At 45.4% G+C, this 19,361-nt stretch overlaps 1 protein-coding gene across 1 annotated transcript in view; it reads left to right on the top strand.

Annotated features, from left to right (window-relative positions):
- CLNK (cytokine-dependent hematopoietic cell linker) overlaps positions 1-19,361 on the top strand; it is a 185,571-nt gene that overhangs the window by 120,643 nt on the left and 45,567 nt on the right. The window contains exons 7-9 of the mRNA XM_014539628.1: positions 1,906-2,047; positions 3,461-3,567; positions 7,455-7,500. Of these exons, the coding sequence (XP_014395114.1) occupies positions 1,906-2,047; positions 3,461-3,567; positions 7,455-7,500 (295 nt within the window). The remainder of the gene's footprint in view (positions 1-1,905; positions 2,048-3,460; positions 3,568-7,454; positions 7,501-19,361) is intronic.

Below are 19,361 nucleotides of genomic sequence, written 5' to 3'. Positions count from 1 at the left end.
ACCCCATGTCCCCACATGCCCTGCCCCCGTGATCCAACAAGGCAACTGGTCAGAGATGGACTCCGCTCTCACCTCCCCAGTTCTCCCAGCAGGTCCAGGACTCGCCCAGAGCAGCTGCTCTCTGTGGGTGTCTTGGTGTTGGCCACACAGTATGGAGTGTACATGGTGCCCTTGCGCAAATGCTCATCTGTCAAGTCCCCAAAGGAGCCGCATGCCTGTGCTCCAGCCCCGACCTCACTCCCGTGTGCAGTTCCTGAGAACAGCCGGCTCACCTTTCCCCTTCACCAGGTCACCTGTGAAACCTCTGGCAAGCCTGCTTCCCCCTGGCGCTCTGCTATACCTACACTCAGCACATCCACGGGAGGGAAGAGACCTAGTGTGTCCTGGGCAGGTGCCAAAGTGGAACCTTTACATGCCTTGTGCTCAGCTGGATACAACCAAATAGGGCAGGCTTAGCCATCTCCAATGTACAGATGGCGTGTCTGAGGCAGGGAGGAACCCTGACCTCCTGGTTCATGCATGGCTCGACGCTCAACCAGTGAGCCACCCCAGCCGGGCAAACGTTCTTAATTTCGAAGGCCAAATCAGGGAATGTGCATAAAAATCTCCTGTGACTGGGCCTGTTACTCCTGGCCATGGCCACTTGGCATCTTAGGAGAAACTTTAAGACGGCAAAGATTTTTCCAGTGTGTGTCACAGCCTCTCCCAGCTGCTAGCCCCCTCCCAGCCCAACAGTGTGACCTGAAGCCACCCACATCCCCAGTCAGGCGCTCAAAGGAGACAGTAGACAGAGAGTGACTCGGCCTCGCAGGGCCACCTTCCCCTTTCATCTGGAGACGACCCCGTCTCGTCCTCCTGAGTTCCTGGCATCACACGACACTCTGCTCAGACCTCTCCAAGCTGCAGCACGACTCACCAGTGTGGCCCTTGGATTCTCTCTGGGGCCCAAGTAAAGACAAAAGTCATTTCTATCAATGAGACCAAGTGGAGCATTCTGAGGCCCAGAAAGGAAAAGGGATCGCTTGGCGGTTCTGTGTGATGCACAGAGGGTTGCTGAGAGGAGTTTTCCTCCAGGTCCCGACACACGGTGCACATCCCAGGATTCCTATGATGGCGCCTCCAGGATTGGGGACTGGTACCCAATCCTGCCACTCCTGGGGTTCCGACTGGGAGCTCATTGCCAGTGTCTAGAAATGCAACTGAAATTTGTGCAACAGTTCTGTAACTTGCCACCTTACTAAATTGTATATTCTAATAATTTTCAGTGGGTTCCTTGGGCTTGCCTGCATATGAGATCATGGCCTCTGCAAATAGATCTCCTTTCTGCATTTAGGGGCCTAGGTCACCCAAGACGATTTCTCTATTTCAAAGACAGCCCATTAGTCATCTTTTTTTTTGGATCCTCATTTGAGGATATTTTTCCATTGATTTTTTAGAGAGAGTGGAAGAGAAAGGGAAAGACAGAGAGAAACATCAATGTGAGAGAAACACATCAATTAGTTGCCTCCTGCATGTGCTCTGACCTGGGCTTGGGCCAGGGAGGAGCCTGCAACCCAACGGAGGTACATGCCCTTGTCCAGTATCAAACCTGGGACCCTTCGCTCCACAGCCCGACGCTCTATCCACTGAGGCCAAGCCCATTAGAGCCCATGTGTCATCTTAATCACATCGGCAGTGCCGCCTCACGGCAGCACCCGGATATTTATTTGATTGAATAACACACATGGGAGTATTGGGGGACATCATCAGAATGCTGCCTGCACTAGAATTCCCCTGCCCCAGAGCCCAGACTCTGAGCTCCCACCTCAGAGAACCTATCCCGCACCCCTCGCCAGCCCTGCAGCCTGTCATCTTTATCAACGTTGTACCTTCCCTTGACTCACTCGAATGTCTCCTCCTGTTCAGGAAAGGAACTTCCCCGCAGTCCGGGATGGAGCAAAGGGCCCCGAGGATGACGACTATGAAGACCCCAATGTTCACGTGGAAGAGGGTTGGCAGTGGATGAAAATCCTACCCGCCCGGCCTATCAAGGAATCTGAATATGCAGGTAACAGTCGGGTCTGAAACCTGAAAATGCACGTGCTGCGATGTCCCACAGCAGTTAAAGCCGTGGGCTCTGCACTGAGTAACCGCGGGTTCAAATCCTGCCTGCGTGGCCTCCTAGAGGTGGGACCTTGAGCAAGTCTCTCAAACTCTTCTTCCCTGTTTGAAAGTGGGGTCATCATCATGGAACTTGTTCCAGAGAGTTCTGCAGAAGATGCCACCTAGGATGTATGTGGAGTTCCCACGAGAGGACTTGGCAGAACCAGGGCTCTGTAACTACTGGTGGTTTTTGTTGTTGTTGCTGTTGTTGTTTTAATATATATATTAATATATATATTTCAGAGAGGAAGGGAGAGGGAGAGAGAGTAATAGAATCATCAATGATAAGAGAGAATCATCGATTGGCTGCTTCCTGCACGCCCTCCACTGGGGATCAAGCCTGCAAAGTAGGCACATGCCCTGACTGGGAATCAAACCAGTGACCTCCTGGTTCATAGATTAATGTTCAACCATTGAGCCCTGCTGTAACTACTGGCTTTTATCATCATAGCCAGGAGCCCTGGAGCCACTGGGAGCATGGCAAGGGGCAGGCAGCCAGAGATGCCTGCATAGAAGGGCAGAGAGTGACAGGAAGAATTTTCACTGGGCGGATCCATTTGGCAGGTAGCCCGCAGAGGAGCAGCACCTGAGCATGGCAGAAAAGCCCACCTTCCTCGGAGTGAGGGAGACCTAACCTCACACCCATGTTGCCTCTCTCTAACCAGGGCACACGGGGCAGCTCCAGCGAGTTTGCCGAACCTTCGATGTGGCACACTTCTGGGAGGGAACGAGGACGGGTTGGGATGTCCGAGGGCCCGACCCACTGAAAGGATTCTACGGGAAGTTCTTTTGGAGAGAATCACCTTGTAAATAAGGATGCTATTCCTTGGTTCACTCTCTCAACAGGTATTTACTGAGTACCTACTGTGTGCCAGTTACCATGTTGGGACTGACCAAGGGGCACAAAGATAAACAAAGCATAACCCATGTCCTCAGGGAGGTCACAATCTAGTGGCAGAAACAGAAAGATCAACAGATAAACCCGATAGAATACGTTAAGTGTATAAAATAGAAGGAGAGCGTGGGATCTAGAAAGATCTTCAAAGGGTGTGACACAGCCCAGGCCTGAAAGGATGAGAAGAATTCCCAGGGGGTGAGAATGAGGGTGTTCTAGTCCAGACTTCCGCGTTTACGTGTATGGACCAAGCCCAGGAATCTCTCCTCTTCCTGCCTCCATCTGCTTCGTCTGTGAAGTGGGAGTGCAATTGCTGGCCTCACACTTTTGTTCTGGTGACTCCATGAGTTTGCAGATGTGCAAAAGTTTTATAAATTGTGCCGAGTGCATGGCACGGATGAGTAATTTTTACTCTTTTCACAGATACACGCTATTTCAAGGGGATGATGGACACTCCCCTTTCCTTAGGTGCCAAGATTCCTATCCCTGCCGAGAGGCAAGCTTGGACCACACAGATGAGGCTGGAAGAAGTGAGTAAAGGTCAACTGTGTGACCACATGAACCAAACCCACGTGGGGCACTTCCTAGCAGCCAGGAGCTCATCCCTCATTCCCAAGGCATCTTGTGAGGAATAAGCTGGTCAGGCTCCTATGACTGGTGGGACCGTGGTCCCGTGGGAGGGAGGAGAGACAACATTTGCTGAGGATATTCTGTGAGCCAGGCATCAGGCTTCCACATGCATTCTCCAAAGTTCACCCCATTCTCCAGAAGCAGAATTTGAACTAGGATCATTTGGGTAATAGCATACCATTTGGCCCAGATTCTTGGCCCAAAACAGAAATAAAAATCCCTGCCATGCTTACTTCAAAGGCTGTTTAGAAACTATAAAGTTAATCTTATGAAAATATTTTGTAAATGCAAATGCTCTAAACACATATTTAGAACATTATTTTTAATAACACTTTTGCTAATGTTTCATTTTCTTAATGCATAAAATACAAATTAATCACCCCTGGGGCTGCAGGGCTCTCAGTCCTAATGTATGGGTGTATTTCCTATCAATATTTTCTATGCAGACATTTTATGCTAGGGAGTTCTTGTTGTATAGTATACACCTGATTTCCTTCTTTTCACCTTGTATTGCCTCCTGTGGGGATCGAGCCGAAACCGGCTCTCTGACATCCCCTGGGGGTCCTGGATTACGAGAGGGCACAGACCAGGCCAAGGGACACCACTGGCGCACAATCGGGACTGGGGAAGGACCTCGGGAGGGCTCCAGGGCATGTCTGGCCCATCTAGCCCAGTCCCAATCAGCCAGACTCCAGAAGCAAGCTAACCTACCAGTCAGAGCGTCTGCCCCCTGGTGGTCAGTGTGTGTCATAGCGACTCGTAGAACAGTAGAACAGTCAGTTGGACACTTAGCATATTAGGCTTTTATTATATAGGTTTGCCCATGTGATGAACATTAATAAGCATAATCTTTTTTTAATATATTTTAGTGATTTTTTTACAGAGAGGAAGGGAGAGGGATAGAGAGTTAGAAACATCCATGAGAGAGCAACATGGATCAGCTGCCTCCTGCACACTCCCTACTGGGGATGTGCCTGCAACCAAGGTACATGCCCTTGACTGGAATCAAACCTGGGACCCTTCAGTCCTCAGGCCGACGCTCTATCCGCTGAGCCAAACCGGTTAGGGCAATAAGCATAATCTTCATAGATATACCCCATTATGGAATTTTTAATTATTTTCCTTAACCATGGAGGGAAAACATTTTAAAAGCTTTTGGTACCTATTGTGAAATTTCTTATCTCAAAATGTATTTAATTTACCCACCCAGCAGCTCTATATGGGAACAGCCATCTCATAGAACCAAGACCGGCTATTACTTTTTAAATTTTCTTTAAGTAATTTCATTGTTCTTTTTTTTCCAATTGTGTCACATTTATTGATGAATGTGAACATGCTTTTGAATATAGCACATTCTTCCTTGCGCATTATTTTTTCACATTGTTCACCTATTTCACTTGAGGGCTTCTGTTAATATTGACAAGAAAAGGAAATCACAAATTTTACCAATGTCATTTACATAGAACACACCCAGGACAGACTGGGAGAGCAAGATGAGGGGTGAAATACTGAACACTTCCTCTTCACACAGGCACTATGCTTAACACTTCAATCATTCACTCAACAAATTCACTCAAGAAATATGTGTTGAGTGCCTGCCACGTACCAGACACAATTATAGGCTCTGGTATGCGAGTACCTGTGCTCATGAAACTTACATGCTAGTGGAAGGGACCATTCATAAATGAATAAGCATTAGACCATCAAACAATATGGCAAGCGATAAGTGCTTTAAAAAAATAATTAAAGCCCAGCCGGTGTTGCTCAGTGGTTGAGCATCGACCTATGAACCAGGAGGTCAGTATTTAATTCCCTGTCAGGGCATATGCCTGTGTTGCAGGCTCAGTCCCCAGTGTGGGATGTGCAGGAGGCAGCTGATCAGTGACTCTCTCATCATTGATGTTTCTATCTTTCTCTCCCTCTCCATTCCTCTCTGAAAGCAATAAAAATATATTTTAAAAAATAAAAATAATTAAAGATAAGTATGGAGAGTTATGGAAGGTCTTTCTGAGTAGAGGCTGAAATGAATAATGACATTTAATCCTCAAAATAACTTTTCAAGATGAGCATTATAATCCCTATGTTAACAGCTCCGACTTTTATGAGCTCTGTCTGTTTGGGCCAGTTACCCTCTCTGAAGCTTTATAGCTCAGTTCAAGATCTCATGACTCTTAGGCTAATACATACAGAACACAGGGAAGGCTGAAAGCTAAGGATGCAAGAAGAACATTGAAATAAGCCTCCAGCACCCCAGGCTCCACAGGGTAACCTTGGAGGAATTAGAAGCTGATGGTGCAATGAAAGAAGCCATAGCAACAACAAAACCCAAACCATGCTCAACTCCCCACTAGGCTGACCAGCTGAAGAGCCATGCACTTTTCAAGCATAAATATGGCAGTTCAATATTGCACAGAAGGCAGAGGTGGACAGTGAACATCCAAGATAAGAAGTAACAGGGGACCAATGACCCCTCCTACCCATCCACCTTGGCCACCCCAACTTGATGCCAATAAAGAGGAACACTAAGACCCTGTGTTAGTCAGGGTTGTCTAGAAACATAGGAGAGAGAAAGAGAGAGAGACATATACACATATACATCTAAACAAAATAGCGGCTATGGAGGCTAACTCCAAGCTCTTCTATCTGCAAGCTAGAGACCCAGGACAGCCAGTGGTGGAAGTTGCCATCTGAGTCCAAAAGTCTGAGAACCGAGAGAGTCCATGATGTCAATCCCAGTTGAGGGCAGGAGGAAACCAGTGTCCCAGCTCAAACAGTCAGGCAGAGATCAAATTATCCTTTCCTCTGCCTCTTAATTCTATGCAGCCCCTAGACTGGCTGAGGCCCACCTGCACCGGGAAGGGCCCTCTACCTTATTCAGTCTACTGATTTTATTCAATAGCTCATCTCCTCTGCCAACAGCCTCACAGACACACCCAGAAGTAACAGCTAATCAAATATCTGGAGCCCTGCAAGTCAACATAAAATTAACCATCATAGACCCCAATATTGACCAGACTTAAAGGCTTTCAAAGGCACTGGCATTATTATGATATATTCATCATCTTCTTCACCCTCAGGTCTAGCAATTGTATAGCCCTTAGTAGTTTATTAATGTCTTTCATAATATTAATAATGACAACTAACAATTATTACGCTTACATGGTGCCAACCCACTCCCTTCTCTAGGCACTTTGCATGATGTGTCACATGAAATCCTCCCTCTCTCCGGAGGTATCAGTACTTTTGTTGCCTCCATTTCACGGATGAGGAAACTGAGGTGCAGAAGGTTCAGTGACTTGCCATGTCTCATAGCTAGCACATGATGGAGGTGAAAGCCCAACCCAGGCAGCCAAGAGAGGCCACACGCTGATCTGCCTGCTCAATTCCTTCCAGTGTCCTTGATCCTGTATGTTGGTCTTCATAACAGCTCAATGACGTGAATTGACTAAGTATTGTCCCTATTATAAAAATGAAAAATCTAAGGCTCGTAACATGCTGAATGCCTTTCCAAAGGTTCACAGCAATCAGAGACAGGCTTGAATCTCAAACCCAAGTATTTTTATGACAAATACCACCCAAGGCCACTACACTCTTCACTGGCACAGGGGGACAAATACTGGCATGTATTGACTGCCTGCCAACCACACACACGTGGTGATCTCTAAGAACAATGAGTCCAGAGACCTATACCTTTATCCTTTGGACTCTAACCAGACAGAGTAGTAGGACATTATATGTTATCATAGTCACGATGTAAGAGATAATGGTGCCCCATTGTCTTCTACAGGTGGACAAACCCACTACCAAGGACAACAGAAGCCAACATGCTAAAGGTAAAGTCAAGTCACAACGTTTGACAGAGAAGTATAGTTCTTTGCTTCCAAAATCTTCTTGCATTTTTGTCTGTGGTCACAGGTTTTCTTAAATCAGGGAGATCTATTGAACTTTCATTCTTCATGAAATATCTACTTTTTCAAAGATTCTCATACATCTTATGCCTTTTTATCACCTTATTTTATTGATGAAGTAATCGATTGTGAAAACTCATATTCTGTGTTGTGCAATTTCAGAAAGAAATTGTTTTAAAACGTATGGATTGCATTTAACCTCTACGTTGTTTTTCTAAGCATACTCCCAATAAAATCACAAGCTAGAAATCGAATTTTAAAAAACAGATATTAAAGCTTTAAGCAAAGCAGCTCAATTTGGAGATGAAGACACAAGTAAGAGGCAGAAGGGAACTAATCAATGTCAGTGGTGCTCGAAGCACAAATAGAGGACAAAGAAATGTAATAGGATCGTATCCACCATAATTTCTCTCATTATTTTCCCCTGTGTCCCCATCCTCTCTCACAATGCCCAATTGGAAAAGATGACAATCCCATGATTTATATTTCCCAATAACTGAAACATATCAAATTTACCTTTTATGTGTCTACTGCTATGTTCTACAACATATCACTAATCCCACACTTTCTTTAATGGGAAAGTTAGGGTCCTAACAGGAAACAGCACACGCAAATTAGGGTAATTTAAGGTAATTTATTTACTAAGGAGCAGTTTGTTGAGGGGTGTGGGTATAGGGGAAGAACGAGAGATGGTGCCGGAACTGGGGCTAAAGCAGTGGCCACTGTCACCACCCCCTGGGCCCAGAGCGATGAGGGGACAGTGGCTGGAGACCAGAAGGGGCACCATGCCTTCAGAGGAGCAGTGACCACTGGTTGAGGGACACCACCAGCCCAGTGGACCGCACAAGGTAGAAGCGAAGGAAACACATGCCTGGCCTCCCTCTTATCTCCTGGGGCTTCCCCAAGGATGAGCCCACCAGAAAGCAGAGCACAGGACAGCCCATACGTGGCCCATTCTAGTTGGTCCCAGGGCGGAGAGTGGGGTGGAGAAGGTGGAGGGTGGACCTGGAAGAGCAAAGAGATGACCTCAGCACCAGGAAACATGGTGGAAGGAACAATGAGAGTAGCCAAAACCCAAGCGCTGCCACTCCCTGGCGGTGTGTCCTTAAGTGAGTCACCTAACCCAGATTAAAACGTAAAGGAAGCAGGGCTTGTATGACTATTTAATTCTGTTGCATTAGTGGAGGCAGGAAGAATGTTGCAATGGTGGAAACAATAGTTACTCCTGGTACATCTCTGTCTCCATCCTGCATAGCCTCCCAGATCCCCTTCTTCCTCCTACCCCATGCCTAATCCCCCGAAAGTGGGGGCTTTCATATCAGTCCTCTTAGTCCTTAAAAGTGGCAACAGCTTCAATGTACACAGCACTCGTGACGGCTCTTCTCCATTAACTGATGCATTTTGCTCCTTAGAAACACCAAGTGCATCAGTATAAAAAGTATTGCCATGCTTCTTTTTTAATATATATTTGTATTGATCTCAGAGAGGAAGGGAGAGAGAGAGAGAAATAGAAACATCAATGATGAGAGCATCATTGATTGGCTGCCTCCTGCACACCCCACACTGGGGATCGAGCCCGCAACCCAGGCATGTGCCCTGACCGGGAATCGAACTGTGACCTCCTGGTTCATAGGTTGACGCTCAACCACTGAGCCATGCCAGCCGGCAGTATTGTCATGCTTCTTGACACAGAGGAAGACCAGATGCAGAGATCCCAGAACAGGCCATGAGCATTTGATATACAAACGTTCCAGGTTACAATTGGACCTTCACAGATACTCATTGAGAAATGAGTCCTGGGGAGAAACCAGACAAGAGCAGGACTTCTCAATGTCTCTCTCTCTCTCTCTCTCTCTCTCTCTCTCTCTCTCTCTCTTCTTTTTCTTTTTTACAGTTTGCTATAGATATCCACCTTTACTTCTTTAATTACAGAAGCTTCTTTGGGCATTATTTTACCTGTCAATATCTATGTTTAACTATTAAAATAGTTCTGATCCCAACTTCAATGTGTGGTTGGGGGCTTTTTTACCCCACACCACTGAGCTACTCTCAGACACCAGAATTGTCAATTCAATTCTGTCTCTATCTACCCCAACATACGTAACCTAAGATTCCACAGGTGGGGGGCTCAGTCCCACAAGACCACCTCCCCCCTCCACTGCAGACGCCGGTCTCAGTCCCAATTGTCACCTGCTTCTGACCGACAGACTGGCCATAGATTGGAGATTCCCACTACCCCCTCCTTGGGTTTGATTAATTGACTAGAGTGCCTCACAGAACCCAAAGAAATATTTTACTCACTAGATTATTGGTTTAGTATGAAAGGTTATAACTCAGGAACAGCCAGATGGAAAAGATGCCCAGGGCAAGGCATGAGGGGAGGGTGAGGAGATTCCATGCTCCAACCAGAAGCTTCATTACATGCATAAGAGTAATTACCTTAGTGGCCATTGGTGACTGTACCCCATCTCCAGACCCCTCCCCTTCCCAACTTCCAGTTAGACTGAAAGTTCCAGCCCATTGAGTCCATGAATGGCTCCACAGGCAACAGCTCCCACCCCCACCCTTAGGTGTGGCCTAAAACTTGCCTCATTAACATAACAAAAGACGCCTTTATAGTTCTCACCATTTAGGAAATTCCAAGGGATTTGGGAGCTCTGGGCCAGACACAGGGACAAAGACCAAATATATATTTCTTGTTATAAATCACAATATCACAATTATCCTTTCATTTCTTTATCTACACTTTGCCTCTTCTCATAAAGAAATTGGAGTCATTAACAAAAATTTGCTTAATAAAATAGAAGAAAATGAAAATAAAAATCGTAGAAAAATCTAGGTAGCCCATATGACAAAGATAAAATTAGGGATCCTCAGGCACACATCCACTACATTCTATTAAGATTAAGATATTAATTGGCCTCTGAGCTTCCCGGTAGCCTAAGCAAAAAGGGGATCATGTTGCTGTATGGATATGAATTGCCCATAACACAGAAAGCAAACCAAGTCTTCAGGGAAAGCAACAAGGACATACCTTTCAGAGATAAGTTAGTGCTGTTAATTTTACAGGGGATGTTGGCTGGAATGTGGGTACCATGGCTTCAAAAATAGGACTGGTTTTTTAAAAATAGACCCCAGTTTAAACAGAGGCCAAAACTACAGAGAGTACCTCAGTGAAAGCCAGGAGTACAGAAGATGAGGCTTGTGGGGAGGGGGTGTGGAAAACTTCAGGAGGAATTATTTTCTTTACATCCTCCCACACATCCATAATTGATGGTTCTCCATTACCACCCAGAGCTCGAAGGTACTACACAGAGGAGGAAGTTGGAAGGGGCAGAATTGATATGAATGCCCCCGTTTTTAAGATTAGGCCTCTTGCTAGAAAATGCTTCGATGATTTATGTGTTTATTACAAACTTCTGTGTTTTTGATGCAAACAGATTCTCAGATAATTTATTCATTCTCACAAAAAAACATACTGGGTGGTTCAGTAATGGCAGGATTTTATGGTGATATTTTTGAGCAGTTATAGATTTATGTTAATGTACATTTCATGTCATTTTTCTTACAATCATCTTCTGACATTATCTGGAAACCATCAGATTTTAAGAACTTATCTTCCCTGAAGCTTGACTTTATTTTCATTCCTGAAAATGGATAAAAGTTTTACTTGAAGGCAAAGTACATATATATAGCATAAGTCGTCTGTGATGAACCATTAGCATTAACCACAGATTCAGAAGAAATCACCTTTTCAAATGGGGATGGCTATAATATTCAAATGTGGTGTGGCTTAGCTTCCTAACACTGAGAATAAAAGAGGCTAAAATGAATTTCTCTTTGCCTTGGGTGTACTAGTAAACAAAACAGAAACTCTAAACCAATTTCCTTTGAAATGACAAGCATACCCTACACAGGAAAGAATTTATAACAAAATACAATAAGCTACCCAAGAAAAGAAAGAGAGAATTACGCAGAGGTGACTGAACATGCAAATCCAGAAACATGAGCTCGGTTGAAAAGAAGCAAAATAGAACTCCACATGATGCCATCGAAAGACCTTTCTACTGGTTGGCTTTCAAACGGATTGAGATGCCAAAGGAATCAGAATCAGAGATGACGTTGATTTTAGTCTGGTTCAACTCCCTCACGTTATACAAGGGGTGTAGCGGGAGAAGTGGCTTGCTCAAGGTCACCAAGCAAGTAGTCACGGCCCAGACCAGAACCCAGGGTTTTGTCAACTATGGCAATGGTCGCAGAGTTCCACTGTTTGTGCTAGTATCTAAAATTTACTCTGCAAAGTCCCCCTCCTGTTCCCTAACCGATAGCCTACTCATCCACCTTGTGGAGAAAGACAAGAATTGATAGAGGGTGCTGCCGTCTAGTGGCGGAACACAGCAACACAAAATATCACAAAAATGATAGAAGTTAGCATCCTATATATTATATCCTTAACAAAGTTAAATTTATTTCAGACACAATCCCCGGCTCAAAAGCAACAGAGGCATTAATACAATATTCAGTTCAAAGTGAACGTTACAAATTCTTAAAAACCAATCATTGAGACGACAGGGCAGTATTCTGACTCACCACCACAGACAGTGCGGCTCAGAGAAAAGGAAAGGCGCCTGATAACTGCTTGGCATCGCACAGGTGTTTTCCGATAGAGACATATAAAGTAGCCACAAGAAGGAGACTTTAAAAAACAGGCAGCTGCAGGCCTCGGTGATAATGGCCAGGGGAGAAGGTCACTTGGTGTAAAATTGCTTCGTGCCAGGGCCACGAGGAGCCCAAGGCTGGCCAGTTCTCTGTTACGTGTGGTGGGAACTAAGGAAGCCTTCGCAGAACAAGAGGCGTTGAGATGAGGTGTGAGACGGTAACCTCAGGAGGCATCAAGTGTTATTTCTGGTGCCCGGGAGCAGCTCGGATGTGGTTGTGTGAATGTTGGACTTGAGGACAAGGCGCCTTGGGTTCAAACCCCTGCTGTAATGCTTTCCAAACATGGAATCTACAAGTATCTTCCCTCTCCAAGGTTAGCTTTCTATAAAATGGGGAAAACAGCACTACATCATAAGGTACTTGTGTGTGTTAAAGGTGCAGAATCCACAGCACAGTCGCTGGGACATGGTGGACCCCCACACTGAGCTAGTGATTCCCAGAGTTCTTTCCGCCCCCTTTTCCTCTGCCGTTCACCCAGCACTTGGGTGTCTGCCTGCCTCTCTCTGTAGGCTGAGCATCTATCTAGCTCAGTGGTTCTCAACCTTCCTAATGCCGTGCCCCTTTAATACAGTTCCTCATGTTGTGGTGACCCCCAACCATAAAATTATTTTCTTTGCTACTTCATAACTGTAATTTTGCTACTGTTATGAATCATAATGTAAATATCTGATATGCAGGGTGTATTTTCATTGTTCGCGACCCACAAGGTTCTAGCTGGTGCTCAGCATACAGAATAAATCTGATCTAGGTAAATGTTGGAATAAGCTAGACTCCTCGATCCCAGAGACCACCGCCATTGACATTGTTGTCCCTACAGTCATGCACAGCACCACGTCAGGCACATAGTGGATGCACAGTAAATATTTATTAAATCAACTCTAAAATCTAGCCCATTTCGATCAGATATTAGATAAGCATTGCCAGTGTCTTAGGACCACTGAGAGACAAGCCCAGGGTCCTCCATCACACAATCCCATGAGGTGGGCGCCTCCGGAAGGCAAGGCAAGTAGCCTGGGTTGCTTCTGGCCCCATCTGGGCTCCAATTTTTTGTTTTCTTTCAGAGAGGAAGGGAGAGGGAGAGAAAGCTAGAAACACCAATGATGATAGGGAATCATTGATAGGCTGCCTCCTGTACACCCCACAACGGGGATAGAGCCCACAACCTGGGCATGTGCCCTTGACTGGAATCGAACCCGAGACCCTTCAGTCTGCAGGCCTACGCTGTATCCACTGTGCCAAACCAGCTAGGGCTCAGCTCCAATTTTAAACATAGGCAAATCATATTCCCTCACTGGGCCCTAATAGCCCTCATAGAAATATAGTGGGCTCAAGAGTCTAGGATTGTGTGAATCCATGGCTGTGGTTCATGCGCACAAAGCCACCCATCCCACAGCCCAGGCCCACCCCCTTCAGTCCTAGCCCCTCGCCTCACCCTGACTGCCCAGCCTTCCTCTGTTTCCCAGGACACCACGTCAGCAGGAGAGACGGCTCCCCTGGCTCGTTTTGGGGAGATGTTTTTACCCCACATTCTTCTCTAACCCCAGCATAAAGCTGTTCAAGTACAGGATCCTAAAACATTGTACTTTATGACTTCTTTGAGGCATTGTCAAAGCAAGTAGGTCCTTCCCACATCCTTCACTTTGCCTTAATTCCTCCCCCCTCGACCCTAAGACTGGTTTCAGCAATTTATTGCTGGAATACACTTCTGAAAGTCAACACGTGGAGAGGTTTCTCAAACAGGCCTTGTCAAATATACCTCAACTACTTGGATCATAAGTTGCTTCGTATCACTCTCCCACAATCAGTCATCAGGACTCCAAAGCCTCATGGTTCCCTTTCATACATCATGAAACTCTTAGTCATGGCAGTCCCGTGACTGAGGCCAGTATTTTGTCCTGAGTCTATTTCTCCACTTATACTGATGGTCTGTTTCTAAAGGTGTTAGTTTTCATGATCATATTTTGTAGATAAAGGGTATTACATATGTTTAACACAAATTGAATGGTAACTAAGTGAAAAACAAGTATTATTTTATTTAATCCTAACCATCCAAGGAACAGAAATCCAGAGCCTTTAAATAACTTGCCCAAAGTGACTCAGTTAAGTGATAGAAGTGAGATCAGAACCCACTTGAGTGACTTCAAAGATCCTATTTGTGACCATTCCATTGTGCCATTGTCCCTTCTGTCCAGAAACAAATGCTTGGGTCTTATATGTCTTCTTTTCCAACTGTTTAAATCACAGAGAAGGGTGCCAAAGCTCAGAGAGGCCAAGCAATTTGTATTGAGTCACACAGCTCATTAGTTGTAGCACCAAAACCAGGTCACAAGCAGTGGAAAATGCTTAGAGACTGGATCTCTGAAAATACTAGTAATGTGTAAGGGCAAAGTTGGAAAATTGACACTACTCAACTTCAAGCCTTACTGTAAAGTTGTAGTAATCAAGACAGTGAAAGAACAAATGAAACAGAATAGAGACCAGAAATAGACCCACATAAGTATAGTGAGCTCAACTTTGACCAAGAAGCAAAGACAGTACAATGCATCAAAGATATTTTTTCAACAAATAGTGCTTGGAACAACTGGATAATCACATGAAAAAAAAATTGTAGACACAGACCTTACACCCTTTACAGAAATTAACTCAAATGGGAATATAGCCTTAAATGAAAAATCAAAACTATACAACTCCTGGAAGATAACATAGGAGGAAACCTAGGTGACTTTGGGTATGGTGATGACTTCTTAGATACAACCCCAAAGACACGATCCATGAAAGAAATGATTGATAAGCTGGACTTCATTAAAATAAAAACTGTCTGTGAAAGGCAATATCAAGAGAATTAGTAGACAAACCTCAGACTGGGAGAAAATAGTTTGAAAAGACACATCTGATAAAGTACTGCTATCCAAAATATACAAAGGACTCTTAAAACTTAACAGTAAGAAAACATGCATCCTGATAAAAAATGAGTCCAAGATCTTCACAGACACCTTAGCAAAGAAGGTGTGCAAATGGCAAATAGCGTATGAAAAGAGGCCCCACATTGTGTCATCAGGGAAATGCAAATTAAAACAATGAGATACCACTCCACACCTATTCCAATGGCCTAAATCCAGATGCTGACAACACCAAGTGCTGACAGTATGTGAAGCCACAGGAACTCTCAGTTGCCCAATTTTCCTCTTTTCACAATGGATATAGATGCAACACAATTTTAAATTTAATTTGCTTTATTAGCATTTTCTCCATCACTTTCTTAAGCCCAGACAAGCAGCAAAAGAGAAAATCAAACCCTGATTTATATCATTGGCCAGTGTTCATGGTGTAAATAAATACTCCCACTATGGCAAACTTCCAGCTACCAACATGAAATAGTTGGATCTTAATTCTGGCGCTGGGGGAAGAGATGCCATTTCATGGTATTCCCACCATAGACACAATAAAGGGACATAACTTCAACAGCAAAGATGCTAATAAAATATAGTGGGAGAATGAGGAAGTCGTGAGTTTTGACCATGTGTTACCTTTGTCTTGAATGTAACTCCAGTGCACATTTATATAATTTACTAGAGGCCTTGGTGCACAAATTCATGCACTGGTGGGGTCCCTCGGGGTGGCCTGCGGGGATTGGGCTAAAACCCACAGTCCAATGCCACCTGCAGCTCCTACCTGCCCCTCCCGCTCATCCAGGCCCCACTGCGCCTGCCGCCGGCTCCCGCCCAACCAGCTGTGAGTCCTGCGACTGGAGCCTGTCTGGAGGGGAGTGGCCTGCAGGATCGGGCGAAACTGGCTCTCCAACATCCCCCAAGGGGTCCCGGATTGCGAGAGGGCTCAGGCCAGGCGGAGGGACTCCATCAGTGCACTATCAGGCCTATGGAGGGACCACAGGAGGACTCCAGGGCTTGTCTGGCCCATCTCACTCAGTCCCGATGGTCCTGATCCCAGTAGCAAGCTAACCTACTGGTCGGAGCATCTGCCCCCTGGTGGTCAGTGCACATCATAGCAACTAGTGGACCAGTCGACTGTCTGCCCCCTGGTTGTCAGTGCACATCATAGTGAGCAGTTGAGTGACCTTAGCATATCATTAGCATATTATGCTTTGATTGGTTGAACAGTCAACCGGTCACCGGATGACCAGACACTTAGCATATTAGGCTTTTATTATATAGGATTTTTTAATAATGGCTGTGTTTAATGACTGTGTTGCAAAACCTCTGAAAATGAAACAACCAGCCTTATAAATTGTTACAAGCTGCTCAGGACACGCCACAAAAACTTTTGGCGAGACAATCTTCTTCTCCAGGAGGTTTTGCTTTAACTTCACAGACCCCTGTGAGGCTGAAACATTCTTAATATTGAGATGTTGGGGTCCAACCCCAGCAGGTCCAGGGGCCCCCAAAGTTGTGGACAGAGTCGGCGAAGAAGGAATGACACGGAGACAGCGTTCAGTTGATCATCTCTAGGTTCTGTGTAGGATCTCCAGCCAAGTCCTGTCTCTAGGTTCTGTGTCCTGTTGTCTTGTTACATCTGTATTTATACCAGTTGATTTTAATCCTGTCAATTTCTATTCCAAAGGTTAGGGCGTTTCTTATCTCCATTCCAGGGAGTAAAGATTATGTAGCTTAAGCGTGATTGTTCGTAGTTAAAGTGATTAACTACCCACCTGGCACTTAGTTAAGGGGTTTTATTCCCTCCATAACTTCAGGGGAAAATCCCTACCTGGGGAAACAACCTTTCTCAGAGAGGTGACCTTGGTTAAAACACATAGCTCCAAGAAAGGGAGCAAACATATCAAGAACAGTATGCTATATACACCAGGTCCCTTGAAACATGCTGTGCAGATGTTTCTTTTCTGCAGCGACTGTATCAAGCAGCAAGGATGGACTGGCTTCCGGCAGTTCTTCATGGTTTCACCCCAATAAGTGATAGAGGTCAGACTGGGACCAACGGATTGCACAGCCATGCGGTGCTCACCTCACTACATTACCTCCAAGAAGCTGTCAACTTTGCAGCTGAAAGGAGATCTGCCTTGTCTTAGACTGGAGAGCCCATGATGACCCAGGTCAGAGGGTGCTAGTTGCACTTGTGGCCGCCAGATGGCGATCGTGCCAGCCACGTTCCCGTGAACCTGCTTTATTCCATTTCAAGATGGGAAAGACCTAGAAGAAGAAATATTTGGGTCTTCCTGTGTGATAGACATAAAAACCTTCAGAGTTTGAGAATATTTATGTACTTCACAGGGAAGCACATAATTGCCCATTACACAATAATCCTAGTAACAGTGGGTATCCAATAAAAGCCATGGACTGGAAGTTCTCAAATCATTTATTCCCCCCACGAATTCCCATGAAGTGTAACATTCCTCGCCTTTCCGGATGTGAAAACTCAGCCGTTCCTCAATCCATTTGTTGACTTCATGAGTATTTATTGACCACCTGCTATGATTCTGCGCATAGTAAGTAGCAGAATTAAGATTCAAATTCAAGAAATTCAACTCCAATCATATCCTCTTCCATTAGCCCAAATACCTGAGGCATTATCACTTTCTTAAACAAGCGCCCCCCCTCCCCCCAAAAAAAGCCTGGTTCGATTTTATCTGGGTTATTGTTGGGGTCCAGCCCCAGCAGGTCCAGGGGTTCCCCAAGGTGTGGACAGAGTCGGCGATGAAGGAATGACACAGAAACAGTGTTCAGTTGATCAGCAGCCTAGCCAGGATCTCCAGCCAAGTTCTGGTTCTCTTTTATTGTCTTGTTACATCTGTATTTATACCAGTTGATTTTAATCCTGTCAATTTCTATTCCAAAGGTTAGGGCGTTTCTTATCTCCATTCCAGGGAGTAAAGATTATGTAGCTTAAGCGTGATTGTTTGTAGTTAAAGTGATTAACTACCCGCCTGGCACTTAGTTAAGGGGTTTTATCCCCTCCCTAACTTCAGGGAAAAATCCCTACCTGGGGAAACAACCTTTCTCGGAGAGGTGACCTTGGTTAAAACACATAGCGCTAAGGGGAGCAAACATATTAAGAACAGTATGCTATATACGCCAGGTCCCTTGAAACATATGCTGTGCAGATGTTTCTTTTCTGCAGCGACTGTGTCAAGCAGCAAGGATGGACCGGCTTCCGGCAGGTTATCTTCAAAGCTATATGACAACATGACACATTGCTTCCTGTGTGGTCCGGTTTTCTTACTCATGGACTCTCTGATATTCATCTCTAACCCTTAGTTTGTTGCATTTCAATTCTCTAAGCCAGTGACTTTCAACCAGTGTGCCACAAAGATTTTTAAAACATGCAATATCTGACTTCTTTTCCCTTAGATTGTCAAATTAAAAAATGACAATGGGAGAGTCCTCCAGCTGTGCAGTCAGTGCCGTGGTTCTCCACCAGGTCTGAGATCTAAGCCCCAGCCAACCCAGTCACAGCAGAGATCTAAGGAGCCATGATTGCTCCCTGGCTTCAACGAGCCTCTGGTCCAGCAGACAACAGGCTGTCAGACAAACACAGAACAGAGTGATATTGGGGGACAGGCTTACTGAAGAGGGGACCTGAGGGCCGATGATCATAAGGGAGATCACTGGGAGTGTGGTGAAGTGAAGGGGTGCCGTGAGGGCAGAAAAGGGGCCATGGAGACACTATGTAGTGAGGGAAGGCACTTGCTACCTGGGAAGGGTTCTCTGTGGAAGAACCCCGACCCGCAGATAAACATCACCTTGTGGCAGCTGCCATGATGTGACAGGGTTACGTGTGATGGGCCCATGTTTATTTCTCTCCCGGGCTCCAAGATCCCAAAAGAGCCCATGCATCTGCCTTCAGTGCCTTTCGGGCTTGAAAATATCTAACTCCCAGGCCTGGCCTCTTTCCCTCTAATCACATTCTTAGATTTAATCTTCTCCACCCAGTTGCTGAGCTAATCTCATCTTTCCCAGAGGAGACCCACCCTTTTCCTCCTGGGAGGGACAGAAGAAAGAATCAATGAACCAGTCTTCAACCTTGCCCCTCCCTAACTTTCTCTTTCCTAAACGGATATCTGGGTCAATCAATTAATAGGGAGAAACACATAAATC

This window comes from Myotis brandtii, unplaced genomic scaffold (genome assembly GCF_000412655.1).
Source record: "Myotis brandtii unplaced genomic scaffold, ASM41265v1 scaffold223, whole genome shotgun sequence".
NCBI classification, from domain to species: Eukaryota; Metazoa; Chordata; class Mammalia; order Chiroptera; family Vespertilionidae; genus Myotis; species Myotis brandtii.
Note: the sequence above shows the minus strand (reverse complement) of the source record. Positions and strands in the feature narration are given on the sequence as shown.